Source organism: Paroedura picta, chromosome 7 (assembly GCF_049243985.1).
Source record: "Paroedura picta isolate Pp20150507F chromosome 7, Ppicta_v3.0, whole genome shotgun sequence".
Taxonomy (NCBI): domain Eukaryota; kingdom Metazoa; phylum Chordata; class Lepidosauria; order Squamata; family Gekkonidae; genus Paroedura; species Paroedura picta.
Window position 1 is genome coordinate 34,330,987 of NC_135375.1, and position 22,817 is coordinate 34,353,803.

At 43.3% G+C, this 22,817-nt stretch overlaps 2 protein-coding genes across 3 annotated transcripts in view; one reads left to right on the forward strand and one right to left on the reverse strand.

The window, feature by feature from the left end:
* Positions 1–3,647, forward strand: part of GFM2 (GTP dependent ribosome recycling factor mitochondrial 2) — a 17,791-nt gene extending 14,144 nt beyond the window's left edge. For both annotated transcript variants that reach the window (XM_077347403.1, XM_077347404.1), the window contains 2 exons: positions 476–658; positions 2,077–3,647. In XM_077347403.1, the coding sequence (XP_077203518.1) occupies positions 476–658; positions 2,077–2,205 (312 nt within the window). In that variant the 3' untranslated portion in view covers positions 2,206–3,647. The remainder of the gene's footprint in view (positions 1–475; positions 659–2,076) is intronic.
* On the reverse strand, positions 2,873–22,240 carry HEXB (hexosaminidase subunit beta). Its single transcript, XM_077347413.1, has 14 exons — positions 21,919–22,240; positions 19,657–19,805; positions 16,511–16,576; positions 15,825–15,871; positions 14,241–14,351; positions 13,477–13,578; positions 10,723–10,852; positions 9,971–10,151; positions 8,588–8,674; positions 7,687–7,759; positions 5,742–5,916; positions 4,954–5,044; positions 3,994–4,098; positions 2,873–3,234 (listed from the first exon to the last, which is right to left on the reverse strand). The coding sequence occupies exons 1-14, from the start codon at positions 22,164–22,166 to the stop codon at positions 3,171–3,173; spliced, it is 1,629 nt and encodes a 542-aa protein (XP_077203528.1). The 5' UTR covers positions 22,167–22,240; the 3' UTR covers positions 2,873–3,170.
* Between the last annotated feature and the right edge of the window lie 577 nt (positions 22,241–22,817).

Here is a 22,817-nt window from a genome sequence, read left to right on the forward strand (position 1 = left end):
GCAGCAGCTCTGCGCGTGCGCGTTTGCATCACTGGCGTGCCGGGGGAGGAAGGCGCGGCCGCTGGTGGCCCAGTACCAGGCCACGGACCGGTGGTTGAGGATCCCTGTTCTGGATCGTTTCCTTTAGTTTAGGATTTTTTAATATTCAGTATCCTTTTTTCCTTACCTAATTTTCCATTACTATGGTTGATACATTTGGTTACTTAATGCAGGGGTAGTCAACCTGTGGTCCTTCAGATGTTCATGGACTACAATTCCCATGAGCCCCTGCCAGCAAATTCATGAACATCTGGAGGACCACAGGTTGACTACCCCTGACTTAATGTACTTCCCTATGGAATGACTGTTTTGTTTTGTATAGCAAGCAAAGGTATTATGAAGTCATAGAGGACGAGTTACATATAGTTACAATTTAGTCACGTTGATGTTTGGGCAGAAGTTAGTGAATGTAGCCTCTTCTTTTTCTCCCCTCCAGGCTCTGAAAAAAGCTGATAAGCAAGTGCTGGAGCCTCTCATGAACCTGGAGATAACAGTGGGCGAGAGTCATCTTAGCGCAGTGCTTAGGGACCTGGCCCAAAGAAGAGGCAGCATTCAAGAAATTCAGAGCCGTCAAGATAACAAAGTCGTGATTGCATGTGTGCCTCTAGCGGAAATGATGGTGTGTGTGTACATAAACTGGCCCAAAGGAAACTTAAAAGTGTAGCAAGTGTCTTTTAATTTACACCTGCTTCAGGACATATTGTTACATCATGCCTGAATGAAGCAGGGCCTGCCTAAATTAGTCATGGAATTGGCTTAACTTTTTCCAAGGATGGTTTTTTTTTTTTTAGAGGTACTGAGAGTTCTTTCTCATTACATTGTATCCCAGGAAACCCTTTTTGAACTTCTGAGAAGCAATTCTCTGCTTCATGGCTTGATTTGAGAAGCTACATTGAAGGAGGGATTCTGTGTTTTATGTCATGTGCTGAAAGACAGTTTGCATAGGGACAGTTATGCTGATGGGGCGCAGTTACGGAAGGCACACGTTAACAGTGGAAGATGTCTTCCGCTGAGCATTATATGAATATGGGCATACGGTTAAGAGGTCTAAATCAGGGGTAGTCAACCTGTGGTCCTCCAGATGTTCATGGACTACAATTCCCATGAGCCCCTGCCAGCATTTGCTGGCAGGGGCTCATGGGAATTGTAGTCTATGAACATCTGGAGGACCACAGGTTGACTACCCCTGGTCTAAATGGAACATTTAGCCTTGTATCTCCTCCTGTGAGTGACTGCCCACAGGCTAAAACAAAAGGTCTTTCCCAGTACCACCTGCCAGAGATCTTATGCTAAGCATTTTCATCAGAGCTCCTGCAGGTCAGAAGTTCCAGAATCATATTTCCCAGCCTTTAAGTGGAATGGCCGGGATTAAGCCTGACCTAATCTTGCTGCGAAAGTTGGACCATAAGGAAGGCCGAGCATCAAAGAATTGAGGCTTTTGAACTCTGGTGCTGGAGAAGTCTCTTGCGAGTCCCTTGGACTGCAAGGCGAACAAACCGGTCAGTCCTAGAGTAGATCAGCCCTGACTGCTCTTTAGAAGGCCAGATCCTGAAGATGAAACTCAAATACTTTGGCCACCTCATGAGAAGGAAGGACTCCCTGGAGAAGAGCCTAATGCTGGGAGCGATCAAGGGCAAAAGAAGAAGGGGACGACAGAGAATGAGGTGGCTGGATGGAGTCACTGAAGCAGTAGGTGCAAACTTAAATGGACTCCGGGGAATGGTAGAGGACAGGAAGGCCTGGAGGATCATTGTCCATGGGGTCGCGATGGGTCGGACACGACTTCGCACATAACAACAACAATAACAATCTTGTGGGTAAAACTCTGCTGCTGTATTGTGTTGCTTCCTTTTAAACATTATTTTGGAGATTCTAGTAATCTGCATTTTTTCATAGCTACAATGTAATGTTAAATCATGTTTAAATCAGTACACTAATATAGTTGTTGTATTATAGTGTTGCTAGTGACAAGTTTAAGCTAGGTGCTTAAACTTGTTTTGCACTTTTATTGCTAATACATGCTTTGATTTGTCCTAGGGATATTCAACAATTCTGCGCACTTTAACATCTGGCTCGGGGACATTCACTCTGGAACTGGCAAGCTATCAAGCTATGAGCCGACATGAGCAAACTGCATTGTTTAATAGGAGGACTGGATTGGCATAAACCGACTTGCTTCCGTTTGAGAAGTGGTGGAGAGATGCTGCATCTAAAATTCTGTGGCCATAATTGTGCTGTCATTGATCTTAAAATGTGAAGAAAAAATAAACTTGACTTGGCAAGCATTTTTACAAGAGGTATCCATACATGCAAACATGTGTTTCTATGCTACTGAGGCCCAGTTTAGACATCAGGATACAAGGCAAAGAGGTGCTCCATAGAACTTTGCAGGGTTTAAACTGCTGCTAAGAGTGGTTGGGTTGTACCCCAGATATCCCTTGCTGATTTGTACTGCCATCTGTGCTAAATAATCGCGTAAGTTGCAACAGTTTAAATGCGATCATTTGCCTTATGAAGTCACATGATAAAGTTCTTTGGTTTTGCCAAAGTTTATGTACTATAATTTTTAATCTCTTTATAATTGGTAAATAATTTACCGTAATTATTCCATGCTGTCCTCCTACCCTCTGATTGGAAACCAGTACTGATCTCACCTTGGATCCTGTTGGCCAAGGCAGGGATGGGGAGGGGAAGAACAGGAAAAGATAGGGGTAGGAGTGCCCAAAAGGTGAGAGGCTTAGCAGGAGGGCAGGGAAGCAATTAGAGGGACTAGTTAGGTAGGAAAGGAGGAAGCAGTGGCAGGTTAGAGGACACGGGAAAAATGAGAGGCCAGTTAAAGGCATAATGTGCTTTTATTATTGAAAGAAACTACTGCACTGTAGAACTGGGATATGTTTTTGTGGAAGTGTCTCCTTATTGAAGAATATTATAGAAGGATAGCAGTAAACACAGTAGCATTTATTTTTAAATTATCTAATGAGAAGAAACTTTCCCCAAACATGTGCAAAATTTAACTAAGTAAAATTCCAGCATTTTGAACTTGACGGCTCCAGTGCAGATAGTTCAAGCAGTGTGCAAATTTCTCAATCCAAAAGGCACTGCTAGTCACCTCATCTCACATCTTGTAGGTGTCATGGATTTCTTGCTTCGTGGTGACAGAATCCAACATTCAAAGGCTGTGCTTCTATTCCACGCCTATAAGAAAAAAAGATTGATTTTGAGATAACAAGTGGTTAGTTTGACTCAGCCAGCTGTTATATTGAAACTAGATTCAAGGACTTTGCTTTTTTTTACCTCTGTTGCCAAGCTATATTAAAAACAGCCGTGGCTACACTCCCCCCCCCCCCCCATGTACTTGGCTGGAGAAAGGCTTCACATACTGTCATAGCTCTGGAGAATGTGTATTTAATTCTCAGTAGAAGCCTAATATTTTTGAAACTATGTATTGGAGGACAAAACATTCCTTGCAGGTAGGTTTGCTTTTACTTTGCCCCACCCAAGTTGCCATCTGAAAATGTTCTCTTAGTTTTCAAACAGAATATGTTAATGCAAATTAATTTAAACAGACCATAATGAATTTACTATTAAAGTATATTCCACCTACTAAAGAGAGTTCTGTTCTCCTTCATTGTCTAAAGCAGCTTTACCAAATATTCTAATATTTGTTTGGATCAGGCATAATTGATAGAAATGGGGAAGGAGGGGAGACCACAGCATCTCAGATGTTACTCTCTGTTCTTATCCCAACCTTCAAGCTGAGTATGGCTTCTAATAACAGGCCTCAGTGCTGCTTCTGCTAAGTAAGGGACTTACCACCCCAAGGTGCGCAGTAAAAAACAACAACAACTGGAAAACACAGGTTGTTTCCTTAGGAGTGACACAGTAGCTGTTAAGGCCTAGTAGAACAGGTAGTCCATACTGGGCTACAACATATTTAGTTATTCCATTTCTTACCTAAGCATGCGACAGCGATGTCCAACTAGTCTGTTATAAGCATCTTCAAGATCAGTCACATTTTTACTACTCCAGAGTCTCTCACCAACAGCACTTGCCCGAGGCCTGGTATTATGAAAGTGAGCAAAGAAAAAGGATGAAGAATCTTGAAGAATACAAAGTTTACACTCAGATTCCTCCTCAAACTCTCTTAATTGATTTGCAATTCAGCTAGAAAGTTCTGGATCTCTTGTATTCACAAACGTGATCTTTAGAATCTTTACATCTGCCTAGAAAGAACCAAATCAAAATCCTTAACAAACTAAGCGTAACTCTACAGCACAGAAGACAATTAAGTGCGTATGGCAAGGGGCTTTGATGTATGTTCCCCAAGAATGCAATGATGTGATTCAATTACAAACATGTTCAATTTATCATAGCTACCAATTGGGAAACTAGCTGCTTCAGAAGACATGAGAGAGAACATTTGGGTTACAAGAAGAAGTGCCCTAAGTGGAAAATAAACGCAAGGATTATTACCATGATCTACTATGGGGCAGTGATCCAAACTCATTGAACAGGTCTCTCTAGAAATTGAGGGCAAATGGTGTCAACTATAGGAGATGGTTCAAGATAGAACAGCAGACCCAGACTAAGTAACATGCTTAACTGCCTTTCACATGGTAGAATCCCTCGTGTCATTTCTTGAGATCCCGTCTCCCAGAAGCAGCTTTGTGGAGTTGGGTGGGGGCAGGGAAGGAGACACGGAAGTCCAGTCTGTCTCTGGAAAATTTAGTTTCAGTCCAGCCGCAAATGTTTACAAGTCTCTCCACGGGTGACGGCATTCTTTGTCCATGGGGAATTGGGGCCAGGTATGGAAGGGCTCTCAAATTTAGGCATGAGATTGTGTTAAGACATGTTGCAATAAATGTCAGAATAAAATGAAAACTTGCAGATAAAATGTCCAATGAATAAACATACCAAAGTCTTGGAATGAGATTAGTTGCATCTACATATTCTCCCCATAGACAGGCTTCTCCTCCAAGTACCAGGTTTTTCTGTGAATCGCCCCCTGTGTTAAAATAAAAATGATATGAAAAAAGTTTGGCTTATACTCTGCACTTCAATACCCAAAGGGGTCTCAAAGTGGCTTACATTTGCCTTTCCTTCCTCTCCCCATAACAGACAGCCTGTCCTAAGAGAACTGTGACTAGCCCAAGGCCACTCAGCTGGCTGCATGTGAAGGAGTGGAGAATGAAACTCTGTTCTCCAGATTAGAGGCTGCCACTACTACTCCACAAGTCACATGACTACTACCAATAATGAAGCAAGTATTGCGTAGTTAAACATTCTCAGGGCTATTTCAGAATACCTGTTTGCAGAACTTGCAACTAATATTTACTCATACAACATCACTGGAAAAATTAATTGAGTGCAGAGGGTGAATTACATATTACAGCTCAATACCTTTTCTTAACTGGAATCAAATGGTATTACCTATTCCTCCTTCAGCAAGAATAGGAATTAAGAACAGGAAATGTTCCTTTCCCATGATTAATGTAATAAAAAAGCAATCCGATTTGCCAAACTAGGACACAGTCTCTCTACCAATAAGCTAGATTGTTAACTTAGGTGAAAGGAAACGGGATAAATAATAGATCGCTTATTTTCTTAAACTGGTACAGTAGTAGGTTGTATAATGATCACATTGAAAGGAACAGGACTTAACCATCTTTAATTTCATGTCCAAGGAGCGGACTTTAACAAACCATAGAAGTTGAGTGGTTCAACTTTGTAGTATTTCTTCCAGTCTTGGCCATAGCTAATGTAGTCTAGGTACCAAGGTGCTGCTAGGATCGCAGAGAGTCCCTCTTTTGTTACTTGTTTTAATTCGTCTTCATAGAAGTTTGCCATCCAAACTTCAACCACTGAATCTTCTGGTAGCTAGCAAAATGATTGAAAGACACAATACGTAGGTAAGCCTTCTTAACATAACAGCAGTCTGCAAAGCTCCCACAGCACCCCCCCACCCCTAATATGCATGCACGTAACAAAACAGGACTGTGAGTAGAAACTATTTTAGCCCATCCCCCTCCCCTATCCTCTTCACCAGGGGTAGTCAAACTGCAGTCCTCCAGATGTCCATGGACTACAATTACGATGAGCTGCTGCCAGCATTCGCTGGCAGGGGCTCATGGGAATTGTAGTCCATGGACATCTGGAGGGCGGCAGTTTGACTACCCCTGCTATTCACTGTACAATGCAAGCTACATTCTAAGTTCAAGCAGAGAGTTTTTGAGATACTAAGTTCAAGCAGCTACATAGAAACAGACAAGTTAAAACACAGATCCTCCACCCCCCACCATTCCACACACTGTCAGATTAGGATAAATAACATCTGCAATCAGCCCATGAAGATCCCTGTATGTGAGCACTGCACCTATACTAAGGAGGCTTGTCCTTTGAGTATTTATGGCATATGTTGTCAATTTAATCATAAAAGTTGCTTACGTTCAAACAGAGTTTTAAAAAATAACCTGCTTTATCTGTTTCTTTTCTTAGTGCAAAATCATATTTATTTTGGGAAATACCATAATAATAGAGTATAAAATCTGTTTACCAAGGTTCAAATTGTTTTGTTAGACTACATCCTAGGCAATAAGAAACTTTTAAAAATTGCTTCGGCACAACTGGATGCTTTAGAGCAGTGGTCCCCAACCTGCGGGCCGCAAAGGCCATGGCGCCGGGCCGCGGTTCCCTCTCCCCGCCCCCCCGCAGTAAAAAACTTCCCAGGCCGCAAGCTTGCGGCCCGGGAAGCTTCTTACTGCGGGAGGGGGGGAGAGGGAATCAGGGCCGTGCCGCGCATCGCAAAAAAGGTTGGGGACCACTGCTTTAGAGAATTGACTGTAACTTCAGAAATGCACAAGTTAGAAATGAGAAAACTGAAAAAAGCTGCATACGTGATCATCCTACTGTGTAGTTCTGTGACTCACACATCGGTTACTTCTTCCTTGTGATGTAAATTAACTTGTTTAATGTTTGGCTAAACGTCAGCCCTAGATTAATTTGCATCCCAAATAAATTAGGATGTAGATATTCTTACACACGATAAAAAAATCTATCGAAAGCCTGTCTCTCAGAGCATATGTGGGACACATACCTGCTCTGGGGCTACTTGGTCAGGTCCTCCTCCCTCCCTGGCAAACATGCATACATATACAAACAGATATTCAGAGACTCCCCCCTCCGCCCACAGCATTTTCCCCCTTACCTGTTGTTTTCCCAACCTCCTCCTTGGTTCCTCCTCCCTCCCTTGCAAACACACACACAAACACACTCCCTTCCTCCTTCCCTCTTCCTGCTAACCTTCTCTGCTGCTGTCTCGGCCTCCGCTGGTCACGCATCAGCTGCCTAGGCCACCAGGGCCAATACGGCCACTGCCAAGGCCTTGTGGGCAGAGCAGCTGTACCACAACCAGCCGGGGCCTTAGCAGCAGCAGTCTAAGGCCCCGGGGCTGGTGTGGCCGCTGCCTCAGTCCCTGGTGGGCGTGCAGCGACTGCCTAGATCCCTCTTCATCTTCTGGAACGCTTTGTGGGCGGGACTGCGGATGTCACATCTGTATTCATTTACATTTGATGAGGCGTGCCAGAAGATGTGTCCCATATCAATATTTTCAAATTATTGCACAACAAATAGGATCATCTTTGACCATACCTCTGCTCCATTATCGAATACCTCCTGCCAGACTATGGATTTCTTGTTCACAGAGGACACAATGTCCAACATTCTAGAAGAAATAGAAAAGCATAATTTATTGTTAAATTATTTCTGTAACCTGACACTGATGCTGTATTTAGAAAGTTAAAAAAGAGGTTATTATTCATTCACAGATAACATAAGCCATCTCTGATGCTATTTATTTATATATTTGTGTTCTAGGATCTCAAGGAGTTGGACCTGGACTAATGTTTCTACAGCAGCCTAAAAACCCTCCCGAAATCTGTCCCTGGGGGCCCTCTGCTGCAGAAACAGGATTTTGAGGAGTGGGGGGAAACAACACCATCAAGTTTCATGGATAGGCCAATGTACTGTAAGAAGAAACAGTTATTGATTTGTGAGAAAAAACACATAAGAATGGAAACCATCTCTGACAGTGGAGCTATTTTGAAAATCTAGAGTATCCACTGATGTATGCAGAATTCAAGGAGTAAAGCTTCTGAAACAAACCGTTCCCCCCAAACCTCTGTTCAGTCCCATTTTTCCTAAATTTTTCTGGTGGCTCTATCAGCCATACTTCTGTGCCAGTCAACAGACTATTTATGGAAAATGAACATTAGGAATGGAGATAAATGGATTTGTCTATTTTTGTTGCAGACGTGAGGCCAGATCTGTGCTGGACTGTGGCCTCTGAGTTATGAGTGTGCTTGGGAGTGAGGTTCTCCACAATATCAAACAGATGGAAGCATCATACTTAAAGTTTAAAACCACAAGAGATGTTCATTCCTCTTAGCAAGCAAGATTTCTTGCCAGATTTAGTAAAGTGGTAACTGGGTAAGTAGCAACACTGTGAGAAAGAATGTAGTAAGGAATCCTGCACGAAGAGGCAGAAACTCACTTATCAATGTAATAGGATTCCAATTTTGCATAGGTATACCAAATCCCTTGCTTCCTCACAAACTCTTTCACATCAGGGTTGGATCTCCTATAAATTAAAGAGAAGCATAACTACATTTCTTGCAAAAGCTGTACCAGTGTAAAGCAAAAGTCTGGGTCACTATCAGTTTCAGGGTCCCACAGTCTGCAAAACCATGGAGAAATCAGGAGATTCATCCCCCTTGATAAGCTATCTTTGGTGGTTGAAGAAGAGGGGAGGATAATGATCTCCTTCTGTAATGGATTGGGGACTGTATCCTATCCACCTATAGCTCTCAGTTTTGCTGCACATTAAAATTCCAGGCAGCATCTCTGGCTTTTCAACGAGATCCTACACAGAGAACAGCCTCATCAGTGATTGGTTGCTGGGGTCTACCCTCCCAAATGCCACCAGCCACCTACAGTAATACTGAAGTTTGATAACGGTCTTGTTTTTGTTTCCTGCTTGGAGCAGTCAAAATAAATGTGGAGGTTTCCATGCATCTGGTGGACTTCCAAAAACATAGCTTGGCAGGTCACTAGTTCTGCAGACCACTCTGTGGTCTCTGAATGCCGAGGTTGCAACTCTGATTATCAAGGGGGATAAAAGGCTACTGTACTCATATCCTGCTTCCAACCTGTCCCTCTCTGACCACTGTCTACTAAGAGGTCACTACGCTGTAATAACAAGTATGAACAAGGAAAGAAGCTGGAATCATGGTAGGACGGCGCTAGCGTGCTGGCCTGTGATAAACTTCTGGCTTCCTTCCCTTTTATAAATGCCAGAAGCAGCAAGTACTGCTTTATGTCCAGAGTTTATGTCCAGACTTTATGTCCAGAGCCTTATGTCCAGAGTTCATGAAGTGCAATAAAACGAATGTAATTATTAAATGTAATTATTAAATGTAATTATTAAACATTTCACGGCATAATACCATGTTCAAGAAATGAAGGCTATGATTTTAAGAATAAGGCAATTGCTATCAGACAGGCAATTGCTGCACTTCCAGGCACAATTCAGAAAAAGTAAAGCATTTGTGACTCCTAGCATTTTACTATTTTTCCTGTGTTTTCATAATACACCCTATGCTCTTGCAATTATCCCCAGAGACCTCATTCCAAATCTAAGTCTGCAAGTGTCAATGCTCTTGCCAACCTGAGGCCACCCTCCTCTTCCCCAAACAGCTTTCCATGTGCAGCTCACACACTCAGGGGAACTTGGGGAGTTGGCCAGATGCAGAGATGGAACAACAGTCAGGCTATCCACACCCAAGAGGTTCCGTGGATTCCTAGTCTGCTACTATCTTCACCTAGGGATACATTTGAGACAGAAATAATTTGGGACCTTTAAAGTGTCACACATTACCAACAGCTGAAATCCACTTCATCTCCTCCTAGGTGGATGTACTCGTCAGGAAATACTGTGGCAATTTCCTTGAATAATTTAGCCATGAAATCGTACGTTGAATTCAAAATGGGGTTTACAGGTCCGTAAGAACCACTCGGACGTTCTCCGTTGTAGCATGGTGTGAGGATATCTTTATGTCCTTGAACATACAAAAAATATGCTTGGTGGGTGCACATTAATTTAAATCATAACCCTCTATCTTAGTTTTAAAACCCATTCCAAACCCTTAAATGTGACTCAGAGGTTTTAATTTGCTTTACGCCAGAGATCAACACCTTCTGTTCTCAATTCAAGGCTACTGAATGTTTGTTTCCATTTCCTTGAGCTTCTATGCCTTTGATCAGTGGCATTCAGAATGCAGCACTTCATACCAGAAGCATTTCAGAGCCTCCATAGCGTGAAGTATGCGATGAGAGCTCCAGATCTATTGTACTCCAGCACATAAGAGTTTCTTGTCTATGTACAAAAGAGGTCTTAGGAACCAAATTCAAAGGCTGACAACAGTAATAATTTTAAAAGCTCATCCATTTCAGGTTGTGGTCAGCTTTTTCGCAATTTAAACAACGTCTGGAAGGCGTTTAATTACAGCCTTGCTTCAGCCTTGCTTCATACTGGTTTGGTGAAACTCTTTGCTGGACTATTGCTGCCAGTCTTTTTCACTGTCAATATCTGGGTTGTTGTTTTTTTTTTTGGAATAATATGCCTCTTACCTTTCCCCCAAGACTGTGTATGCCCTGGGGTATCAAACTCTGGGAGGACTCTAATGCCACGTAATCGAGCATATTCTATCACCAGACGGACATCTGTAGGAGTGTAAATGTGATTGTAAGAATAGGACCCCTGTGAAAAATGTTCACATGTATTAATGGTTTTACATTATGATACCAAGAAAAAAAACCCTCAAATGAATTGTACATGAAACAATCCCAATACATCCATCAGAAGCTGATTTAATCCAGTGCACAAAACACTTTGCAATTCTTATCACGTGAAGTCTTCTTCACAAAGGTGAAGGAATTCTGGCTGAGGGGACCCTGCCCAAGTCTTGTAATGAACTTCCCATTGCACTGGATAGCTAAACTCTCCCACAGCAACACTCTTTATTCTTGTGGGCTGCCGCATACAGTCACCTTGGCGGCTTTGAAGGTGTATAAGGCTGAAATGCAAGGATGGGAGAAGCCTGCAGTTTCACAGGTGCCATTGCAGATCAGTCAGATCTTTATTACAGTCATAGACCAGGATAAGGAAAATTAATAATCAGCAAGGGAACAGACAGCAAAAAGCATAAAACAGCTAAAAGCATTTAATTTGCTCATACTGTAAAATAGCTTAGAGCCTCTTGTGGCGCAGAGTGGTAAGGCAGCAGACATGCAGTCTGAAAGCTTTGCCCATAAGGCTGGGAGTTCACTCCCAGCAGCCGGCTCAAGGTTGACTCAGCCTTCCATCCTTCCGAGGTCGGTAAAATGAGTACCCAGCTTGCTGGGGGGTAAACGGTAATGACTGGGGAAGGCACTGGCAAACCACCCCGTATTGAGTCTGCCATGAAAACGCTAGGATCAGACATGACCCGGTGCTTGCACAGGGGATACCTTTACCTAGCTTAGATCATAAAACTGCTAAAAGTATAGAATAGATTATTACAGTAAACAGAGATAACATATAGGAAATTATTCTGATCAATCACAGACAGCTCTCTGAATCATTAGGGAGATTCAAGTGGGTTGAATCTCTCTGAATCATTAGGGAGATTCAACTGTGTTGGTCTGAAGCAGCAGAACAAAGTTTGAGTCTAATAGCAACTTTAAGACCAAAGTTTTATTCACGGTATGAGCTTTCATGTGCACGCACACTTCCTCCGATACACTGTACATTGTATCTCAGGAAATGTTGTCTTCCAGCAAGTTTCAGAGGGTGGGCATCCATGTTAGTAAGATGGTTCACTATATCATTGGTGTACAAATTAAATAAAAGGAGGGCCAGTATACATTCTTGCTTGACATCTTTTTTATTGTTGACAGTGGTGGAAACATGATTACACTGCACTTTCTGTGAAGTTCCTTAACTTGCATATTAAATAAAGATAACCAAGAGGTCTATTTTTCCCCCAATTTGATTTGAGAAATGGAGTCAAAAGCTGCTCTAAGATTTATAAATGACACAGGGGAAAGTTGTATTGCAGGAAGATTGCTTCTCAATAAGATGATGTAGTACCAGACACTGACTGACAGTTGATCGACCTTCTCTGAAGCCAGCTTGCTCCTCTGCAAGAATGTTTTCCTGTTCTTACCAATCCTAAAATTCGGACTGCAAATGCCTTATGTAAAGTTTACTGTGTTGAGGATGCTAATTGGTCGATAATCAGCAAGGTCACTCTTGCTTGCTTTTTTGTATATTGGGATAACAATCGCGAGTCCCCTGTCTTTAGGTATCATGAATATCAATGCAGGTGAAGAGTGAAGCTAAGATAGGGGCCCAGAAGTCCAAATTGTTTTTATGATCCCTGCAGTTCCCTGGAGCTCTTCCTATTTTTAGCTGTGCTGTTAAGCTTTTAATCTCACCCAGCTACTGGCACCCACTTGCAGGTACCATTTGAACTAAAAACCCAGTGAACACTACCCAAGAGCTAAAGTTTCAAGGCCAGAAGGCAAGGAAGAAATTGTTGGGTTTGCTCCAAAGTTAAATCCTACAAGCATCTATGTTACAAAGCTGGCAATGAAAAGCAAAAAGGAACTGAAAATCAGTAACATTATCTGAAGTAAATTAAATAAATAACTAAAGAAAATCGAAGATGAGCATCAAGGCAGAAGAAAAATCTGAAACATCTTGGAAATATTTAGTTTGTTTTTGCAGCCTCTAGCCATTTAGCATAGGGTTGTGCATGGCAGCCTCCAAATCGGTGCGTAACTTGGTGCACACAAACCGATTTGGACACTGCTGCGCACAACCTAAATTTTAGCATATTCATGTGATTTCCAGATTTTCCCACCAATTAATTGGTAAGGCACTTGACGATCACTTGGTCTGTTACAGCAGCACCCCTGGGATAGTTCTGATCTACTGAGATGCCTAACTGGCAGTTCTGGAAAAGACCTTGCAATATTGTGCTAGTTCTAGGGATCCCAGGAGCAGCAGCCAAGAAAACTGTTTACCAACTCATTTGAACAAAATTCAGTGGCACCTTTAAGAACGACAAAGTTCTATTCAAGGTATAAACTTCTGTGTGAACATACACTGAGTCACATGAAAGCTTCTACCTTGAATAAAACTTTGTTGGACTTAAAGGCCCCGTTGGACACAAACTTGGTTCTGCTAGCTACCCACTTGAATCTGTGACTCACTGTGTCTTCTAAGTAGCAACCGATATAAAAGAAAATTGATGTTCCAGTTCCCCCAAAGCTTTCTTTCATCATATTTTTTGTATTAAGATAAGGAATCTCCAGAAGTTCCATATGACATTTACTCACCTGAGCACTCAGTTCAGGAAAAGTGATACTCTGGTAAGGAAAGGACTGGTCGTCTACAATATGCCAGTGCAAGACATTGAACTTGTTGAAAGCCATGGCATCCTGCAACATAGAAAGCAAGATCATGTTTTGGTCCATTTGTAAGCTAAGCTGTTTTTAAAGAGGGAGTTTTGCCTATCACTTAAAGCCTAGCTCCAACAGTAATATTCTGTAGGCATTTGAGAACCATAAAGTAATGATCTCAGCATTGCTTATCCATCCCCTACATGTCTTCTAAATCTTGGAAAGCACCAGGAACACAGTGGAGAAATCAAGGAAGATCTGAATATTTCTCTTCTCCCAGGTGCTTAAGGCCTGAGTGAGCCTAAAGGCCCAAGCAGAAGAGCTTTTGGCTGGGTGGAAGACCTGCTTGGCCTTCAGACGACTCTAATAAATAAATCGATAAATACTACTTACTACTTCACCTGTCAGACTTCCTAATGCTCTCTGTATGAAACAGACTATACAAACTAGGCTTAAATCTGTTATATTCAATACATCCAGTGCAGTTGTAGCCTAAGTTGATGTGGCCTCAGCCACAGTCAGCATTGGGAGCTCTGGACACCCCAGGGCTTGACATATTGCAGGGTGAATGATTTTGTGGCTCTCAGATCCCTATTAACTATCTCAGGTGACCTTTTTCCAGTTAAATTTACAGTGCTGACTATTGCAGAAGGCTGTGGACAGGGGGGGGGGGAAGAAGTCTGACTTAACTGCCAACTTACCAAATTGGTGAGGATACTTTTCATAGGTAGAAAATGCCTTGATGTATCAATTAAGATTCCTCTATGAGCAAATCTTGGGAAGTCAGTAATGTCAGATGCATTGATAAAATACTATGAAAATAAAAAGGTGTAAAGTTCTTTTTTTTGGTAAGGTACAGGAAGAACACTGCACACATCCTAATAATAGCATATGTCCCAATAACAGCATGGCATATTTATTTATTGGCAGTCCCCACCAGTTCCCCCTTACCAATGCAGATTCCCACTTTGCCCCTTATGCTGAGGTTCTGCTGACCCCCAGAAACAGAATTCCAGAGGGGTCAGTGGACTACAGCAGGAGGGAAAAGCAGGAAATCTCTTTACTGAGAAGGCTGTTAGATATATGCCTTCATATATCCAGATATCAGAAAATTATATTAGAATGTGCTCCCTGTTCACAGTCCCACAGCACCGTGGTTTAAAAAAGAGTCTGGACCGACATAACCCTAGCTCTAAATGCAAACTGCAACACAGAAAGGTCTTATATTTAGGGGAGAGGTTATGATTCACTGCAAGAGCATCTGCTTAGCCCCCAGAATGTCCCAGGTTCAATCCCTGGCATCTCCAGTTAAGATGATCAAACAGTAGTGATGGTAAAAGACCTCTACCAGAGAGTCTCTGCCTGTCAGAGCAGACAACAGTGATTTACACCCATAGCCTGATTCAGTATAAAACAGGATTGTGTGCAGACAGATCTGACTCACAGATAGTCTTTACCAGCCTTATTGGGAGCTGGCATGGTGTAATGGTTAGAATGCTGGGCTAGGACCTGGCAGATCCAGTTTCAAAAAGCTTTATTGACAGATTTCTCTCTGCACTTGGAGAGCCAGTGTGGTGTTGTGGTTAAGAGCAGCAGACACTAATCTGGAGAATGTGGTTTGATTCCCCGCTCCTCCTCACGCAGCCAGCTGGGTGATCTTCAGCTAGTCACAGTTCTCTAAGAGCTGTTCTGGCAGAACCGTTCTCTTAGAGCTTTATCAGACCCACCTACTTCACTGGGTGTCTTTTGTGGGGAGAGGAATGGGAAAATCCCCACGGCCCATTTTAATACTTAATATTTTATCATTTGAATAAGAGTTTAATGAAATATAGAAATCAATTTTAATTGTTATTAATCTTGAGTTCTGTACAGGGATTTTATGTATTGTACAAGTTTGTAATCCAGCCTGACAGGGCAGAATATAAATCCCAAAATAAATAAACAAACAAATACTATGGCTGAAATGGAAACCATTCCGACTTCCTTTATCTGTGGGGGTCTTTATTTTCTAACATTTACCTCAGCTGGTCAGAAATGTATTCCCTTTTAACAACGAAGCTGGCAGACAGAGCCCCCCACTGCTAGCCCAGTGGTGTGACCATGCACCACGCTCAGCCAGATCAGCCCCACTCTGGAGTGCTGGTTTATGCTGTCCCTGGTGACCACCTTGTGTTACACAGGGAGTAGTTTCCCAAATGTCTTTGATGCACCACACAGTCCATTATTTTAAGTCCAAATCAGAAGGAAAATCCAACCCGGTGGTGGAAATCCAAAAGAATACTCACACTTCCATAGTCATCTTCGTATACTAACTGGCTGAATGTTTCCAATCCTGAAAGTCAAACAGAATGAACAGTGACCCACGATTGACAAAGTAACATCAAAACCATGCAAGAACCACTTTGGAACTCCAAGGACATTGCGAGAGAGGAAAAATAGTTGACTTGTACTTTCCATAGCTGAACCTCATCTAAGGAGAGAGGCACAGATCCTGTGCACGTGGATGTGTATTCTGACACTGGGACAGAACGTACTCATAAGGCCCATGGGGAGACACTTCTCCTTGCTTCAGGTGAGACCCAGACACAAGGGGATTCCCACTGTTTCCTTGGAATATCGGAAATGCTCAAGGGGTGGGAATTAGTCATAAAAGACGATGGTATCTGTTAAAGTGGATCTCCCAACACATGTACTCGGTTTCTAGCTGGCAGTGAATTCAAGACAAAGAAAATAAAGTATTGCATCACATATTGCATAAGAAATCTGTGGAATTCATTGCTACACGCCTTGGTGATGGCCACTGCCTTACAAAAATTTTTAATGGAATGAGACAAATCTTTCAATAGTGACTTAATAAGTATGGTAACTACCACCTGCTATGAACAGGGGAAAGCTTTTGCCTTCATGCCAAAGCAGGATACAGAACTGGATGGGTCCTGGGCCTTAGGAGATGGGATTCTTCTGTGCTCACCTCTTAATGCTCCCCAAACTTTGCCAGCCTTCAGTACAGCCACGGGCTCTTCCACGCTGAGTTGATCTTGAAAGGAAAGTGACGATTAATACAGAATTGCCTTTCAGTAACTACAGAAATGTATAGTGATAACTTTAAGAAAAACAATGCTAAGAATCAGGATGACAGTTCTGCATGCAGACTGTTGACAGCTCACTGAAATCCACGCAGTCTGTAGCCGTAGTAATAGAACTGATTTGATGCTCTAAGAAAAGATTGAAAAATCAAAGTCCCTCTGCAAGCAACTAAAATTCAAAGTGCTATTAGAAAGAAAGATGACTTGTGATTCGGCAAGCCAAACACACGCCCACCAGTCACATGCCACAGCCTGCTATCTGATTGACACTGTTTTGTTTTTGGAGTCCAACACAGGCAGCAAGAGCAATAAGGATGATCAAGCGTCTGGGAAGCTGCTGGTGACGGTTGCATTTGGCATCCTGAGTGACAAGTTGGGTAAGGTCTGCTTGTGTAATTACTTGGAATTAATAACACTGCCTTCCCTTGTATGCTTCCCCCAACACAGGAGGAAGCAAGCAGCTGGATCTTATTTCAGAATGCATTTGTCTATTTCCTGCTTCAAAGCCTATCACACCTGCTCCGCATTGCCAATTAAAACCCAGAGGAAGCAACAGTTCCTTAAACACAAGAATCCTCATCAAGCCAACTGAATGGAAAGTAAAACGGTATTAATTTATTCATTTTTGAGGGAGGCTACACATTTGAATCGATCAGCACAAAGGCCTATATACTCCAACCAATGAACCAGACCACAACCAATAACAGTATTTCTGTCCTTGTCTTTTCTAATGAAAAAAAGGAAGAAGCCCCTTAATGCTGTTTCCTAGCAGCGCACTAGCAGCAGGCCCCCACAAATCCTGACACTCAGCATCACTATCCTGAGCCCTCTGCAGGGATTTCCCTCCCGGAAGCCTCTCATGGCACAGTTAACTTTGGGGCAGATAGGAACGGGTCAAGAGATTCCCATTAGCTACTGCTCAATGCCAAGTCCAAAGCAAGATGAGGTCCTCTCTCCATCTGGCCTTTGCAGTAGATTTGCAGAAGGCTTTTTAAAAAGCCATACAAGCTGTGGAACAGGCAGAAGCAGTGCACAGTTCTGAGGATTCAGAGAAGGGTGCTTGTTTCAAATGGTGCCATGCAGCAGAAAGGGCACAACAAGGATTCCTGTGGCTCTGCTTTCTTGGGAAGCTCCATCCCTCTCCTCTTCTGAAGGCTAGAAGATTTAGGGCAAGTGAAAAGTTGTTGGCAATCATAAACACTAGGGAACAAGCCAAACCAGAGTGCATGCTCACAGCTGACAGTGAAGCAAAAAGGGCTTGTTATCTCTAACGCCTCCTTGCAAAAACAAGGGCAATTCTGCAACCGATAAATATAGAGTAATGCTTACCTTAGGTAGTCGTTATATTCTGGATGCTCTGCATGACATCACCAACATCCAGCGTCCAAGCAGCAAACTGCTCGCTACACCCACCATTTTAAAGCGGTAGTTGGGGAATTGCATAAAGTGTATTCCCCAACCTATGTAGTGCGAGCTACAGGAGAGCAACCAACAGGCCACCAGCCAAAGAAATGTATGGAGATGAAGAAGCGCTATCCCCGCTTCCAATGTTCCACCGTCTCACCCACCTCCCTTTCCATTCTCCCTGGGACGGGTGTTTTTTGTTTTAAGCAAACTGCCTGGAGCAATGAATATGTGTACAAGCACGCAGGGAAAGCCAAAAATTATTTTTTCTTAAGTTTCGTGATTAGATGATTAGATGCACAGTCATTTCAACAGAGAAGGTTTGAATTTAAAAAAATTTAGCAGGCATCGCAGGCCCTTTAAAATGCTGAGGAAGGAGATTGGTTGCCTGGCTTGATTGACAGGCGGGAGAGTCGTGTGTAAAGCAAACTGCTCTCTTCTGCCATTTCAAGTAGGCATGTGGAGTGTAAGGAGTGCAAAAAGGTGGCAGACGGAAGCGAGACAGGAAGAAGGTGAGGAATGGCCGGAGGCACGATTATTTTTAGCACTACGCCATTATGCTGGCGTAACGCTATTTTTCTAGATGTGCGGAAATGCCCCAAGGCTCTCGACTTCTTAATGACTTCACTTCTGAGAAATGTTGCCACCTATGCAGAAGAATCCTTAGCAGACCTACTCAGAATCCTACTCACGTCTATTCAATGAGGCTTACTCCCAGGAACTATACTGTAAAGTGTTTCAGCGGAATTTGTGACCAATATTTTGTCTTCTGGATATTTTCATGTTTTATTCAACTAGGCACAGCACATCAGTGCATCTGACCTCAGCTTCCTTTCCCAATCCCATCCCTCCCTTAGGGTGCCACACCTGTCAATGGAGCACAATGAAGAAATAAAACGGTGCTTCAATACTTGCATGATTCCCTTTCTACGTTGGTTCCGCCAAATTATGGGAAATCCAGTTATCAAGAATGCCCTCATTCTACACCATGCCACTGGTACTCATTGGCTCAAATTATGAGGCAAAGAATAAAAACACACAAGGTCCATTAAAATTAGTATAAGCCCAAGGTATAGGCAACAAAAACATGTTGCACCACATATCCAAATGTAGATTATTCAACAGGTCTTGGATACATACGATTACTGCACAGAGCAATGCCATGCATCAAGCACTGTGCAAATAACCCTGACTCCCTAGATATCTACTATCACACTTTTAGTATGCTAACCATTAACACAGCTGTTAACCTAGATGACTCACATTCAAGGCTTCTTTAATTGCTGAGCCAAGTCATTGTCCTCAACAATACACCTGATAAAAAAACTGTTAAGGATGAAGAAGAAGGTAACAATCAACTATGTATGTGCTTGAAAAACAAAGCCCTTTGAACCGAGGCAAGCGAGCAGAACGCTCCACAGGGTGTGGCAACAGACAGCCTGAAGGAAGAGGGCTCCAATCGAATACACCAGGGGTAGTCAACCTGTGGGCCTCCAGATGCCCATAGACTACAATTCCCATGAGCCCCTGCCAGCAAACGCCGGCAGGGGCTCATGGGAATTGTAGTCCATGGACATCTGGAGGACCACAGGTTGACTACCCCTGGAATACACTGTCAGATACTCACAAGCTTCATCTGATGAGAGGTCAGGATATTTGTCACAGTCAGATTCCTCCGAAGTAATAATAACCTGAAGTGCAGCTAACTCAGTTTCAGGCGGCGATTTTTCATCATGATTCTGCCACTGGGAATACCCAAATATGTATTCATAGTACCTAAAAGTTAATCAAAAGACTCAGGCAAGATTTTATAAAACATTCTCACTCCCACACCATCACAAACAGGGGAGGTTTCCTAGGAATGGCTCAATCCAGTATTATGACTCTACAGATAATTTAACCAGGTTTGTACACATTCTCTTAAGAGTGCTATTTACCCACAGGGCTATTTCTCCTTTGAGTTTTGTAGACGGAATGGCTGTAGTTTTAAAACTGGTGTCTTTGGCTTCTTGCTGTGAATGGACAAGAAGGAGGCAAGGCTGAATGGGCTTGCATATTTATTGTCTCATAATTGTTAGATAAAAATAAGTCAATCCATTTGAGGGAGTAGCTCTTCAATAGGGTGGTTTACAGCAGTGGTTTTTCAAATCATGTTCTGTGGAGCTCTAGAATCTTATCAGGGATTCTCCAAAGAGAAATGTACTAATGAATAAATCTTGTTGGTCTTAAAGGTGCTATTGGACTCTGTTTTTATTGGATTAAAAGTTTCCCTTGCAGTTCTCAAACCTAAGACAGAGGCGATGTCTTCTATGCATTGAACACAGTGTCTAGCACTCCATGTGAACTGTCTATGCATTCCAGGAACACACAGAACTTTCTGCAATACAAAAGGAATTTCTATGTGTGTCCCACAGTCAGTTAGAAAGCCAGTTTGCTGCCTCAAGCTCCATCTCCTTTAACAAAATGTTTAGCATGTACTTTCTTCTGATCACAACCCAGCACAAAGTAGGTCATGTTTAATTGAGCACTCACAACTTTGTGCTGGATTGCGGCCACTAACCTCTGCCAACCAGGCAACTTTGGAACAGCAAACTTCACCAGCAACCCTATTTTCATTTGCATGACCATCTAACCCAGGTCAAGAATTTCAGCTATTACTTGAGGAGGTGATCTTTCAGATCATTTCAACTTGCAGCTCATCAGTTAACCATGTAAGCAAAAAGGCTGAAGGAAGTTCATAGATTTTCACAGGATCGATTAAACGACTTTGCACAACTAGTTAGAGAGTAAGCAGCATGAACAAATTACTTCATGATGCTTCTTATATCCTTTAAACATTATTAAAAACCTTCAACATTAAATGTACACAGCTGCTAAATGGTGAGATTACAGGTAGTGAAACATGAAATTGGTATGTTCTTCTACCAGTCAACTTGGGGGAAATCTGACAGGTGGCATCTACCGGTGTTTGTATTACACAGGGTAGCCAGGTGAAAAGAAATCTTTTGTACCTTTCATAATTACATAGGAAAGGGGCTTACTAGTAGGCACAAAATATAACATACTGCTGCAGAGATGACAAAAGTTATTTCAGCCAGTATTTCCTTTATTCCCATCATGCAACTTCCTATGCGCAGTCTTCTCTCCCTTGGAATTTAATGATTCAGTCAATTACAACCCAGTAAGGACAGCAGTAGAGTCAATTAGAGTCAATTTTCACCCTCCATGGTTGTAGCCACATACAGAGATTCAGGAAGCTAAGATTTTCCCATTGGCTCACCACATCAGAAACAGCGATGGCCGGGAGAACTGACAGAAGTATTAAAGGTACAGATGACAGGTCTATCAGAAAAATAAAACGAGAATCCCATAACACCTTAAAGAATCATGCATTTTATTCCAGCAAACGCTTTCATGCACAAGAGCTCAGCTCACTTCATCAGATGCACAGGAGTGTGTCTTCCCATTCGGTTGATGCTTTTCCATTTGACTTCTAGGCATCTGATGAAATGAGCTTTTACTGGAATACTGTGTACTGGCCTTGAGGATAACAGTGGTATTATCTGTTTCCAATTGCTGCCTCAGACAAGCACAGGCAAAACCAGAGGAAATCCATCACTTTAATGCTCTGTGAACTAACTCTCAAGAAATCTCAGAACAAACCGTTGAATTACAGAAACCGCGCCCAGCCAAACGGAGCATAGCTTCCCCTGCCACGCTTTCCCCGTGCCCTTAGCTGGCGCTCAAAAAAGGCTGCCCACACTAAGTGTGTGTGTGTGTGTGTGGGGGGGGGGTCTTATGACAAACCTTCGGACCGTCGCCGGGCAAGCGACCCCGCAGCCCTCCCCCCAGGCCCGTTCCCAGGAGCAGGAGGGGCCGGAGGCTTCACCTGCGGAAGGCGTCCTGCAGCAGGGAGCAGCGTGGCCCCGCCGAAGACCCTGGCCCGTGGACGATCTGGAAGCGCTTCGGCGCCAGCTGCAGCTGGCTGCAGGAGACGTGGATCGAGCGGGGCAAGGGCCACGGCGAGCCCCCGGGGGACGCGCTCCGCGGCGGCGGCGGCTTCACATCCCGGGGCGACCGCAGGGAGGAGGCAGCCAGCGCCGCCGAGACCCACAGCAGCTGCGCCCACACCTCCATCGCGCCTCCAGCCCTTCTCCGCAGAGGGCCGACTGCGACCGAGGCCCCAGTTGCCGGCGGTCACCTGACGGAGAGAGGAGAGGCCAGGCCCGCCCCGCCGGTGGCTGGCCCCGCCTTCTTTTCCCGGCCCCATCGGGGCCGCTTAGTAGGATTGCGCAATGCTAGGAAGTGTGAAACCCCCCACCCCCCGGGGGGCTTTCCATCGCGCTGGGCACCAACAGTTGAGTGAATTGAGGGAGGGGAAACGAAATGCATCACCTCCAGAGTTGGCCTTGGGCGCCTCTTGTGTGGAATACGAAGCTGAAACGGTGCCGAGCTAAGAATGGCGGTATCATTCCCAGTTCAGTTTAAAATACAGTGTATTCAAATAAATTAATACAATCTATAGTATTTAATCAGTTAACATTAATTCACTATTACTTTTCCCTCTGTTATCCATAAAGCATCCTATACAAATAGGTTACAAACATTAAAACATTATACGTCTGGATGCTCCCAACTAATTATTCCGGGGGTGGGGGGACTGGCATCAGAAGCTCCCAGCTGTGAGGCCAACTTTGATTAGTAGTTGTTATTTTGGGCCCTGACCATTTTAGGGGGCTTTTGTGTGTGTTTGGGGGTGTGTGCTGGATAAGACACTTAGCTACCATT